Raw genomic sequence first — 13,869 nt, forward strand, 5'->3', positions numbered from 1 at the left:
GCAGGAAAGAGGAAATAGGGAGATGGAAAACAAAAGGGAAGCAAATAAAGCATCAAGATGGAAAATATAGCCAATACGTCCACTCTTTCGATCATTATTTCCTAGGTGTGACATTCAATTTGCTGCTCCCTTTTCTTAGTCTGTACACTGGTCAATAGAGCTCCCAGAAGCTGGGCTGAGGGAGGCTTTTTCTGCATCTTTTAGGAGGTGTTTTTCCTTCTGGCCCATCCAGGTGGATCCATCATCCCCCACACTTTCTCTCCCCTGTTTCCTACATTTTACCCAGTCCCAAACCACCTGGAAAGGCTTAAATGATCCTCACGACTTCTGTTTGTTTGTTTGTTCTTTCAGGTGATATCAAGATTATCAAACAAATCTACGGTCTCACAGGTATGGCTTTTTCCAAAGAGCAGAACCGTTATCTAAAATCTGTAGGATTTCCAATAAATCTGCCTCCCACTTCAGGGTCTTATGTATTTAGTTTCTAATTTCCCTGATACACTCACTTCCCAGTGAAATGTATTGATTGACTTTCTGGAGTTTGGAACAGAGAAGTATTGAAACTCATCTCTCTATTTAAGGGTTATATTGTCATTGAAAAGTAGTTGTCACCAGAACCTGCCAAAAGTAGTAAGATCCTGAGGTATTGATCTTGGAAGTACATTTATTATGTTTAAAATTAGTAGCCAAATGTTTTCTTGTAGGCTTCCAACTGATGGTGCAACATGAGTATTCATGACATATATAAAAAGAAATGGTTCAGAGATATTCTGGAAGTGGTTTCACTTGAACACTTATGGTAGTTCCAACTTCCAAGAATCCTCCAATTTCACAGAAAATTTTCCCAAGAAACAGTGATTTATCAGATTTATTACCTAGACTTGTACTACCAATAATCCTGTGACAGGAACCCTATGAAAAGCTCCTTGCCTTACTCAGTACTCTCCTTGAAGCAGAACCCAACACCTTTCACACACGTGTATACACACAGACACACATACATGCAGAGAAACACATATCCAATTATATAACACCTGTCAAAGACATTGATAATTTACTGAAGATAGTTGGGGCTGTGGGGGCACAAACAGGGTTTACTTTTAATACTATTGAGAAACTTCTTAAAAACCCTTAAAACAACTCAGTGCATTCAACCAAGTTTCTCCTTGGCAGTAGCTGTCTTTTCTTTCTCATCTTACAAAATCCCTCCTCAGGAGCTGGCAAAATGTTACTATGTTTCAACTCTTCTCAACAGGCTGCCTTTTGTCACAACTATACCCCTTTTCCCCCAGGCCATTCCTATATTCTCTTTCTTATGAAGAAAAATTTAGCTTTCTTTTGGATTTTCCAATTTGAATTCCTCACCCCGTCATAGCACTCTGAAAATGAAGATCCCTTCCAAGAATGCAACATCTTTAACTTTCAAAAACATTATTGTGTATAATTAAGGTTTAGGTTCATTTACAATAACAAAACCACTAGAATAATAGGGGCTTCAAGGCAACAGATATTTATTTCTCTCTTGTGGACAAGGCCAGAGGTGGGTGATATAACTGTGTCAGTAGGGTCCTGAGCTTTCTTCTTTTGGCTTCATTATCCTCAGTGCATGGCTTCCTTTTTTAAGATCTTCTCATTGTCTAAGATGGCTGCTGGAGATCTCTCCACTTTATCAATAGTCCAGACTAGAAACTAAAAAAAACCAAAACAAAACAAAATGAAAGAGCAGCATAGAGGCTCCCCTCTTTCCAGACGTCTTCCTGAAAGTTCCTTTTAACCTGTCCACTTGCATGGTATCACCCCAGAACTTAACCTCATGGTCAAACCAACTGGCAAAGGAAGCAGAGAAAGGAGATCTTTGGGCAAGGTGCATTGCTAAAAGTTCTGTTAACTAGCAAAGAAAGGGAGATTATGTAAAAAGAGGTAACCAACACTCTGTAGCACCTGCCCTGAGGCAAATGTTTCCATTTTCTTCATGATCATCATCATCACCACAAGGGCAAGCATCTATTAAGTACTTCCACTGCACATTGCTAAGTGTTTTAACGTCCATTATCTAATATCTATTTCCTCACACCGTTCCCAGTTTACAGGTGAGGAAACAAAGGATTTAAGCAATTATATTACTTGACCAAGTAATAGGTAGTAAGTCTCAGGACTTCTAGGACTGTGTGACCAAAAGTCCATGCATTCAGCCACTAGACTTTTTTCTGCTTCCCCTGTAGTCATGACAGGTTTGATTGAATCTAGTCACCTGTGAGTTCGAAATGGCTATATCCCAGTAGAATGTCATGAGCTAAATTAAAGATTCTTTTGACTATGGGGATAAAAACCTCATTGCCCTCATAGAAGCATTTGTCAGGGGAAAATGAAAGAGTGGGTCAGAAGAGAAGGGGGAAATCTGTGGTCGAATTTTATGGCAGTGTATACATGGGTGAATCCAGCTACACAAGGGAAGCAAGCGTTTCTGTGTAGATGGCCTGAAGAAAGTAACCAGCACTCTTGCATAGAGGCTGCATGTGGGACTAGGTGTTTAATAATCTAATACATTTGGCTCCTCTCTGCAATAATGTTAGGAGGAATAGTTAATTCTTCGTGTAAGTACTGTTGGCTGCCTTGATCACAAGAGTCAATATCTAAGCAACTTGCCCAAGGTTCCAAGTCTCCATGATAAAATGGAAGTATGAAATTTAAACAAGCTTGTAGAAGTACAAACACTATAGATTATTAGTCGGAGAATTCTTTTAGGGCCAGCAGAGCCTCCTTGAACCAAAGGAATGATTAAATTGCCAATACAAATGTAAACAGAAGTCCAATTAAAAGAATTCACTCATTGTTTTTCATTTCTTTGATAAGTTTGCCCTGTTGTGTCTTTAACTGGGTGAACTAATTTTTCTGTTCTACGTTGCTACCAAACAAATGTTCCCCCGCAGTTCCACGTGGGTCCAACTTTTGTTATAAGCACAGAACTTTAAAATGCTGTGAAAAGCAAAAACAAATAAAAGCCAAACCATGACTATCCCAATAAAGAACTAATGGCTTCACCATTAATTAAAATAATCATATCTAGTTGGAAAGATGAGTCTAATGCCATTTCCTCAAGAAATTTTGAGCCATTACGATTAAAATACAAGAAAGCTTCATGAGTAAACTAACTATTTTGCTTAGGTTGGCCTAAACTGAATGATTCAGACTATTGCCTGTAAAGTCACCACAGGTTCAAGTTCATTTTTTGTTGTTGTATCTATCATTATAACTGTTACAGGAAAATAAATATATACCAATAAACCAACTGTTTATTAAGATGAAGGAATAACCATGACAGCTCATGAGATTTAAATAGCACTCTTAGATCTGTTCAATTTGTTGTCTTATTTCTCTTAGAAATTATTGATGAGCAGGTAGAAGCAATTGTATCCTCAAAAGAGAATGAGCCACAAAAAAATGAATGACCTTTGGAGTGGGGAACCCACATTTGGGGCAGAGCAAGTAACACCCATTCTGGTAGTGACTCCATTGCAGGCCACTCACTTAGCCTTTACTGTCCTTTCTGCCCTGCCTCTCCATCATTACCTCCATTGCCTTTACCCATCCTCTCCCTTGCTTTTTTTTAGCCCAAAAGTTTGAGTGACTCCAGCCAAGAGTCTAAGATGGGTTTAGCAAGACTTCTCCTTCCCTTCCCAAGGTTCTCAAGGGGAGCAGACCAAATGGTTTGCTCCATTTCCTGCCAACTGACATCTGAGAATAAAAATAACAGGAAGCAGAGTAGCTGCAGATGCTGCTGATCTTACTCCATCTATGTTATCCAAAATAGGAAAGATTTTTATTCTCAAAGATAACATTTTTCTGGTTGATCTGCACATAAAGTTCCACTAAAGACCCTATGACTTTACAATAACAAGGCCTAAGACCTTCCTGTAAAACTGAAAATGTCCTAAGAGCATGTCACCATATACTATTACAGATGACAGGCTGAGTAAAATCTGGATGCAAACCAGGTAAAACACATGTTTCACACAGCTCCCCACCAAGACAATTTAAAAAGACCAAGAGAGGCATTAACAGGCTGACACCAGGATAGCAAAGAGGGTAAACCTGGGGAATATCACAAATGGGGAGACACTGAACCCCTGAATAAATAATAGCAAAATCTGCAAAGTCTTAAGTTTTACTGAGAAGTAAGTTTCTAAAGGATTTGATTTTGCTTAGATGGGCCCACCAGCATGAATGATCAACCTCTCAAGCAGTCTTCGTGATCTGTACTAATCTATGTTATCCACTGATTTAGTCAGAGCCCAAGGGAAATGGCAGCATCAACAAAAGACTCCCATCCATTGTGGAAGATGAAGAGGAGGAGGAGGAGGGAGAGGAGGAGGAGACAGCCTCCCTCTCTCCCATCTACACAAGGGGAACATCCTCTGCACGCAGCAAGAAGGTTGGAAGCAATAAAAGCTATCTAGGCCTAAGCTTGAAGCAGTTGGCCTCGGGCACTGTGCCGTTTCACTCACCTAGCAGAATCTCCAGTTCACCTTCCCCCCAAAACAAACAGGAAACTGACCCCCGTAACCAGGCTAAAAGGAAAGAGAGAAACTTGAAATTGCAACTGTCAGCTTTGAATAGTGCTGGACCCCCAGACCTCAGTCCAAGGTAAGAATCACATCATGCAATTCTTTCCTAGTGAAAAAGGCTGCCTTTTGTCCAAACTAGTACCTAGCTAGTAAATTATCCAGCCTCCTGGGCCTCTCAACCACGCAGGTTCCTAGCCAGGCTTCTTCAACTTTCCTGAATTTTGTGTGCAATTTTTGCTTCTACATGGAGGTGTGTACAGTATGAGAATAATTAGTGTTAGTTGTATTCTCAAAAGGGTCCATTAAATATTCAGAAGTCCTTCTCTACTCCTTTCATCCATTTAGCTCTACCTATTATTAGAAGTGTGTATTTCTACATTGTAGTTTTATAATTTATAGATTTAAGTGAAAATAAAAGATAGAACAAGGCCCATCGATGTGATTCCCTCAATGCCTGATCTTACCAAATGTTTTATGGAACAATAAGTTAAAATCATAAAGGAAATGAAGTGTTGATGTTCATTTTCAATATTATTTTCTTCATCATTGTGGACAACTGAAGCCTGGTTTTATTTCTGGCCTCTTCTCTATGTAACATGGAGTGGCTCTACTCTTAATTTTAAAAATTCACTTTAGGATTAACTAGAGGTGATTGAGAGAGTGAAAAATCCTGACGCAGATAATGTGAAAGGAGTAGTCTATGGTGAATACAAACAATAGTAGAAAATCACATCATAGCTGAGTAATAAGTAGAAGCAAGAAAAAAAAATGGAACGCTTCCTATGTGCCATGTTCTCTGCTAGGTAATTCCACATTCACTATTGCATTTAGTCTCCTCAGGAATTCAGGAGTCCTGGAAGGTAGTTCATATTATCTGTGCTACGAAGATATAAGAAGTGAACTATTTTGTCCAAAATCTCAGAGATTAAGATTGGAAATCTGGATTCAAATTTTGTTTTTCTACTTGTAAAGCAAGTGATATTTGTCAATATATTTAACTAGTCATTTGAAGGATACAATTTATCCATTTAGAGAGAATATTTTTAAAAATAAGCAAAACAGACTTAGTGAAAAGTAGGTGGACATTAAAGGTTCAGGAATTCAGTTGAGGATGGTAATTTGAAAACGTTGCCTTATTTGTCTCCTTCCTAAATTTTTAATAAGAAGAAAGACAATAAATTTTAAATAGGGGAAAATATATCAGAGATGGAAAAGAAAGGTTTATATACAATTGATCCTATGCTTATAAAAAGATTTTGAGAACATACATCAAAATGCTAACAGTAGTGGTGGATTACAAGTGATTTTTATTTTCTAATTTTTGTTACTTTTATGTTTAAATTATCTATAATAGACATAATATTTTTTAAATAATGAGTGGATTAGACATTATTTAGCAAGGAAAGAAGACTAGCCAGTCTTAATAGTCATTTATATGTAATTCTTTAACTCTTGGTTTTGTCCAGGTTCAGAGTAAAGGTGTCATCAAAGTTATTTAATGTGATGCTATAATCATTAGATTAAAACATTTTAATTCTAGATAGAGTGGTGATTTAATATGAATTCAGATAAGAGGACTTCTGTAGCTTAAGGCTTTGAATCCTAGAATAAATAAGATTCTAAATTCTATAGTATTTCTATCCAACGGAAATATAATATGAGCTAAAATTGTGAGCCAAAAATGTAATTTTTTTTTTACTGAGGGATGATTTTATTTTGCAATTCAAACTTACAGAAAAATGATAAGAACAGCACAAAGAAATCCCAATAACAATTGCTCAGCTAGACAATTTGTTAACATTCTCTCCCATTTGCTTTTCATCTGCTCACTCTTGCTCATTCTCATTCTTTCTTCATTTTCTCTCTCATGATCTCTCTTTGTTCTCTCCATTTCTCTATTCTTTTTTCTTTCTTTTTATTTTATTATGTTATGTTAATCACTATACATTACATCATTAGTTTTTGATGTAGTGTTCCATGATTGTTTGCATATAACACCTAGTGCAAATGTAATTTTAAATTTTCTAGTAGCCACATTTTTAAAAAGCAAAAAATAAATAAAGTGAAATTTAATTTTTTTAAAGATTTTATTTATTTATTTGACAGAGACAGACACAGCAAGAGAAGGAACACAAGCAAAGGGAGTGGGAGAGGGAGAAGCAGGCTTCCTGCTGAGCAGGGAGCCCGATGAGGGACTCGATCCGAGGACCCTGGGATCATGACCTGAGCCAAAGGCAGACGCTTAACGACTGAGCCACCCAGGCACCACCTGAAATTTAATTTTAATGATATATTTTATTTGACTCAGTATGCCCCAAATAATATAATTTCAAATGTAAATAATATTAAAAATTTACTAATAAAACTATTTCCATTTTTTTACTCAAATCTTCGAAATCCAATGTGCATTTTATTCTTACAGCATATCTAAATTTGCCTGAGCCACATTTCAGGTGCTCAGTAGCCATATAAGCCTAATGGCTACCATAATGGATAGCATAGCTTTAGAATATGTAGAATTTAGAAATTAAGACAGTATTTTTAAGTCTTCTAGAAATACTAGAATCCAGGGTGCCTTGGTGGTTTTGGTTAAGTGTCTGACTCGTGGTTTTGGCTCAGGGCATGATCTCAGGGTCATGAGATCGAGCCCTGAGTCAGGCTCCTTACTCAGTGGGGAGTCAGCTTGGGATTCTCTCTCTCCCTCTTCCACCACACGCCTCCATGTGCACTCACTCTGTCTAAAATAAATTAAAAAAATATTTTTTAAAAAAAGAAATACTGGAACCCATAAATATAAATGCACAACTAACCAATGCCCTTTATTTTAAACAGGATTGTTGATGGAATTGAAGATGGAAACAGCAGTGAGGAAAGCCAGACTTTTGAGTTTGGCTCTGAACGCATCAGGCCAGAGCCCAGAGTTTCCCCTCCTCTAGGAGGTAAGCTCTATATTTAGCCTTCTATCAAAGGGTGATATACCTTTTTAACTTGTAATGTTTAGCATAGGCACTTTTTTGCCTTCCCATTCTCTGAATATTTTCTATGATAGAATTTTACCAATGCCATGGAACAATTCAACTTGAGTTTGTGCCATCTCCAAGTTATTAAGATATAATTTGTAATTGTTCCTCCAAGCTAGATGTTCTGCCATTTACCAACCAAGGTAAATTGTCTGTCAGGAGACTCAAATTTCTGCTATTCATTAGAAGGTGACCTTGTTTTCTGATTACAAATGCAGACTAATCCACAAAAACAACATTACCCAGAGGAAAAGCTGTGTTGGTTGTACACTGTAGGAATATTGGTTATTTTTAACCAAATTATTGATGAGAGATTATGTACATGCATTTTGTCAGAGGATAAACAACTTCAGAAGGATGTAAGAAGGTTGGAAATGATGGAGACCTATGTGAAGCACTACCCTCTAGTGATGGTGAATTAATGTAAGGGTACCCGCAAACCTAACCCAGCCTCCTCTCTCTCCCTTGCCTTCTTGAGTTCATTGCCCATTAAAAGGAATATATCAACATAATGAAGGCCAGAAATGACAAGTAAATTCTAAAGAAGACACACCTGTAGTTAATAAAGAGAGAATAATGAGCAAGCATAGGCTATCCCAAACAATTTACCAGCAAACTACCAGATGAAAGGCTAGCCGTCCCCTGCCAACTCTGTCCTCCCCTTCCCACTCAGCTCTGTCAGGATCTATTACCGGTTAGTGAATACGTCCATGAACAAAGCCAAACCCAATAAAAAATTTTGAATGTACAGTCCTGGGTGTGTCTCCTTTTGGTAGAATACCAGTATTCCATCTCAATCAACAATCCCACTTCCTGGTACTTATCATCTTCTAGAGAAGTGGAAGGGTCCTTGTAAGTCTCTGGGGAAGGTGGGGGAGTGAGCAGAGGAAAGGAAGACAGGGAAAGAAGGGGTGCAGATGTCAGTTGACAATCCTGATTCATTCATTCAGTTGACTTCCCTGTGTTGATGTTACTCTGGGGAAAGAGGCACAGAAATCATAGTTATAGTCACACTTATGTATCTGCTATGAAAGCTGATGGTAGGTTCCAATTGTAAGTTTTCCTTATTGACTAACCTAGACCTGGAGATGATACACAGAGCCTCACCATGTCCATCCACCTATTTCTGGTCCCACCACCTCCTTAGCCTCCTCTTCCCCTTTTCCCAACATCCAATCCTACACTCATGCATTCAAGCAACAAATTTTCTTGACTCTATCTCCTAAACCCTCAATTCTAAGACTTTGTATCCTTACTGCCGCCATACTTTTCTTTGCCACATCCATCTCTTGCATGCATTGCTACCAAAGTCTCTTCTGTGGTTCTGCTCTCCATACGGAGTAAATTTTTAAAAATACAAATTTATTCTTATAACTCTGATCCTATGCTTAAAACCCTGAGATGGCTTCCTGGTGCCCTTAGTGTGAAATCCAAATCTATTGCCTAATTGTTTTCTCTTTTCCCAGCTAGACTCTAAGCTCCATGAGGGTCAATTATATATATTTTTTTCATTGCTCTCTCCTCTAAAGGAGATTTAGCCTATTGTATATGTTCTCCAGTCATTCATTGAATTAATAGATTAACTTTGCAAAATTCTTTGCAAAATGAGCTTCTACTACTACTCTGCCATTTTGGATTGATTTCAGTGACTTTTTTCTTCCACAACAACTTCTTTACCCATAATTTACCAGAATTAGGGTATTAGGAGGGTCATATCATTTTATATAAATACATTTAAATAATAAATATAAATTATATATATATTCCTTTCCACTCCAGCTAACAGCAATTCATCCTTTCCACTCCAGCTAGCAACAATTCATATATATATATAATTCATTCCTTTACACTCCAGCTAGCAGCGATTCATCTATACTCTTGTCACTGACAGAAATAAATGTATTTGGAGGAGTAACGTAAAGAAAAAGTGGAGTTAAGAGAACGAGGAAATGGGAGATAGTATCTTTCAGAGCAACAAGGGAGGAGATAGGAAACGTGCAGTGGAGTTTAGCACCTGAAATAGAAGTGGGAAAATGTTCTCATGGGCACAGGAATTAATATTTGGGGAAAAAAGAGGAGGCAAAGAACACCCCTATTCTAGGGTTTAGGCATTGACTGTGATATATTTTTAGAGAATGGTCAAAAAAGAGAAACTCTGCCATCTTGGAACATGGTGGTGAGGAAAGGGGAAGTTCAGGGGAAAGGAAGATTTGCCGTGGACACATCCAATTAGTGTGGTCACAGTCCCCACCATGATGTGTGCCTAGTTTCAAGGAGTGTATCAGGCACAATCCAGAGGATTACTAGAAGCATGTCCAATCCCAGGGAGACAGAACCTACAGTGCACAGGCGTCAGGAAAAGGTAAAGGTAGTAGCTTAGGCTTCCTTCTCCATTCCAACTGCCCCAATCCTCAAATATGAGGTTTATTGCTAACAGACTCATTCTGAGTGTGTTCCACTTTTCAGACCCAGAGACTGGAGCTGCTGTTCTCTTTATCAAAGCAGAGGAGACCAAGCAGCAAATAAATAAACTCAACAGTGAGGTATGGAGCTTTCTTTTTCTTTGGTCATGCTGGAATGGTAAGAGCTATAAATCCTAGTTACCAGCAAAAGCGGTATAATAGAGTAATTACAGGCATGTGCTCTGGTGTCAGACCACCATGGATGAATTCCCGCTAAGCCTCATATGAGTTATGTGACCTTTCACAAGTTACTTACCCTCTCTCATGCTCTATTTCCCCATGTATAAGAAGAGGACAATAATTATGCCTGCCTTATGGCCCATGGTGAAATTGAGATAGTATAGGCAAATCATTTAGCATAAACACTAAATAAATGATAATTATACTAATTAGCATCATAAATGTATTGATACTTGATGTAACTGGTGCTTTTTCACTTTTTTCATGTAATTTTTAATGAGTTAAAGCAAGATAATTAATCCAAAGATGAATGCTATTTCTCAGAGTAATCAAATGGCCTGAAATGCTCTTCCTTTCCCTGACATATTTTTGCTGTGTAATTTTAAGCATTTTACCTCTCTGGATCTTATATCTATCCATGTAAAATCAGGTAATTTTTTAAACAACTTTATTAAAATATATTTTACATATCATAAAATTCACCCATTTCAAGTGTACAGTTCAATGATTTTTAGTAACTTTATTGAGTGGTTCAACTGTCACCATATCAGTTTTAGAACACTTTTATCACCTCCCTCCCCCGTACCCCCGCAGCCCCCTGACGAGACTTCTCGTTGCCATTTATGATTAATCCCTGTTCCCACATCCAGCCCTAGGTACCCACTTACCTACTTTTTGTCTCTTCTGGCCATTTCATATACATAGAGACGGTAATTTCTGAATCACTGTCCTAATTTGGGTGCCCTCCCAAAAAAATTTAATTAAAAAAAAACAGATTTGAGACAACAATTTGGGTGCAAATAGTTTATTTGGGAGGTGGTCCAGAAAGCAAGGAGTAGAGAACTAAGACAGATGAGAAAGGAAAGCACATAAATAAGGGTGTGCTGATGAGATAATTAACTCTGTAAGCAGTTGGGGCTCAATCCTGCTGGGGACATTCAAAACTGTTCCCCATAAGACAAGGAAAGGGAACTGAGGGTGGTTCCTGAGACGCTGACTCCCTAGCTCTTCATGCAGGCCTAGCTGCAGAGGAGACTCAAAATGTTCTTCAGACAGGAATATGCAGGAAGACCTGGACCTGTCTTTGATGACCTTCAGGGTTGGCCTAAGGAGAGGACAGGTGGACAGGCACAGACAGTCCCTTTCTAGGACTAAAGTTTTAGATTATCTGATGAGATCTTAGCAAAATGTAACCAGTTATTGACACTGATGAGATATGTGAAAAATGAAATCATATAATCATAATTAGTTTTTCTTAAACCTGTGTGTCTTCAGTTTAGTGAAGATTTACGAGTTACTACCATCTCTCCTTCTGCGCCCACTCTCTCTGGAAGTGTGATTGTTGCTAACAAGACTTAAGAGCTCCAGCGGGCAGACTAACAAGGTAGATAGGGATGGAAAACTAACCAGATTGAAACTCCTTAAATCACAAGGACTTGGCCGTATACTGGATTATCTAAATAACCTCTTGTTTAAAATCCACCAAACCAAACCAAACAAAACAAACTAAATACCTTGTTGGAGAAACTTCTATTGAATAATTTCTTTTCAAATATTGTTCTTGGCTAAAAGCACCCATTAATACTGTTTGAATTCTTTTCCCTCACATTTGAGATCATTTCATGGTTTTAAGAACTGACTGACCAATATTTTAGCTCAAAATACTGGAGTTAGTAATTATTCTGGGGAAAGAAATATATTTATATCTTCACCTTTTCGAATGTACATAATTTTCCCAAGTCACAGCTATAAATCCACACACTGTATGATTTTCCTTTGACAATGTGAGCTAGTGGTAGATACATTAAAACAGATAACCACTTGAAAAACAAAATATTTCCCCAGTGTGATTTGGTATTCATGATTGCTTTTCTAGTGAGATGACATAAATCTTTTTATCTTGCCATATATTGAAATAAAAAGGGCAAGTTAAAATACCAATGGTCCAATTATTCTTCCCTAAAGAATTAGTTTTTCCTTATAGGAAATATCTGATTTCTTCATGGTTGAAGCTTAAGTAAAAAAATCTTATCCTTTACACATAATTTAATTTATACAGTCTTGACCCTTTGGTGCATTAAAACCCACTGACAGGCAGAATGAAAATACAAATTGGTTTCAAACTGTAAAATTATCTTCCTTCCAACCTCCTACTTGTTTTTTCCTCATATCTCCTATAATGTAGCAAAAAAAAAAAAATCTATCTTTTAAAATCCAAGCCTAATTTTTCCATTTCACTTGTGTCCTACTGCTCACCCATGTGATCATTTGATTGCTTTATTCTTCATTTATTCTATTCCTTGTTAGTAGTAAACAGAGAAGAATTGATAATGAACATGGGATGTACTGCATAATAGTAACTCTTTAATAAAAAGGTCAATCCCGAGTATATGTGGGCCGTGTCAAGTATTGTATCCAGTTTGAGAACATGGCAACAACCTCATTCTGATATTTGCTTAAACATTTAAGATACAAAGAAATTGTTCATTGATGTGTAGATTTCATAATTAGCTGGCTAAATACAGAACAAAAATCAGAAAAGGAATAATGTTGGTAATAACCTACATTCACAGAACAGTGAAGAGAGTTTAAAAGATGTAGGGCAGCAGCTAATATTAGAACGCTTTTGAAAACATTGCCATTGCTTTACGGCAACAAAGAAAGAGTGCAATTCTAAGGAAATTGTTTAAAAATAACAACAAACTGTCACCGTGGGGGCCATGGACTGTGTAAGTCAAATGCCCCATTTCTGAAAAGGTCTGTAGGTAAGAGTTAGAATATTTCCTCATTTCTGAAATCTGGCTGGCTCAGAAAGTACTGTGGCGAAGCCGACAAGGGGAAGCTGCATGCTCCACCACAGCGGGCATAAGACATAAAACACACTAGTAGAGAAAGAGAACAAGCTTTGGAGAAAGAAAAATATTCAGATCTCTATTCATAAAATTAACTGTCTGATTTCAGCAAAGTGTTCACCTTCCCTAAGTTCAGATTTTTCTTCTCTCAAATGGTAATGATAAAATCTGCAATACAGGATTGTTGCAAAGACTTAACACCATATATAAAGCACCCAGCATGATGTCTTCTGTTAATAAGGGGTCAAATACTCATTTTCTCCTTATACAAGGTTATACCTCCGTTCAACAGAAGGCGACTCTCAAGTTAGCACCCCCTGCTCCCTCCTGCCCAGTGCAGAGTAGTAGGAGAGAATTAGTCTCGGTGCTTATGGGGGAGAAAATGAAAATGAATGGATTTACGGGAAACATTTGATCATGAAAATGACTACTTTTTACCTGAAACTTCTCTTTTGTTATGAAAATACTCAATATAAAATTAGAATAGAAAATGATAGGGCAGGGGCGCCTGGTGGCTCAGTTGTTAAGTGTCTGCCTTTGGCTCAGGTCCTGATCCCAGGGTCCTGGGATTGAGCCCTGTGTCACGTTGGCTCCTTGCCCAGCAGGAAGCCTGCTTCTCCCTCTCCCACTCCCCCTGCTTGTGTTCCCTCTCTCGCTATCTCTCTCCCTGTCAAATAAATAAATAAAATCTTTAAAAAAAAAAAAAAGAAAGAAAATGATAGGGCAAAATGTTTATATTTTAGTGCATTTTAGCTAAATAGTTTGATGGGATAGGGTCACTGTATTAATG

General features: G+C 37.7%; 1 protein-coding gene across 1 annotated transcript in view; it reads left to right on the forward strand.

Moving 5' to 3' along the window:
- Nucleotides 1–13,869, forward strand: part of KCNH8 (potassium voltage-gated channel subfamily H member 8) — a 380,547-nt gene that overhangs the window by 346,732 nt on the left and 19,946 nt on the right. Inside the window, exons 12-15 of the mRNA XM_064575899.1 lie at nucleotides 352–390; nucleotides 4,286–4,644; nucleotides 7,398–7,504; nucleotides 10,052–10,128. Of these exons, the coding sequence (XP_064431969.1) occupies nucleotides 352–390; nucleotides 4,286–4,644; nucleotides 7,398–7,504; nucleotides 10,052–10,128 (582 nt within the window). The remainder of the gene's footprint in view (nucleotides 1–351; nucleotides 391–4,285; nucleotides 4,645–7,397; nucleotides 7,505–10,051; nucleotides 10,129–13,869) is intronic.

Source organism: Mirounga angustirostris, unplaced genomic scaffold, assembly GCF_029215605.1.
Source record: "Mirounga angustirostris isolate CCGP_5_RB_7025 unplaced genomic scaffold, mMirAng1.0.hap1 SCAF_1, whole genome shotgun sequence".
NCBI classification, from domain to species: Eukaryota; Metazoa; Chordata; class Mammalia; order Carnivora; family Phocidae; genus Mirounga; species Mirounga angustirostris.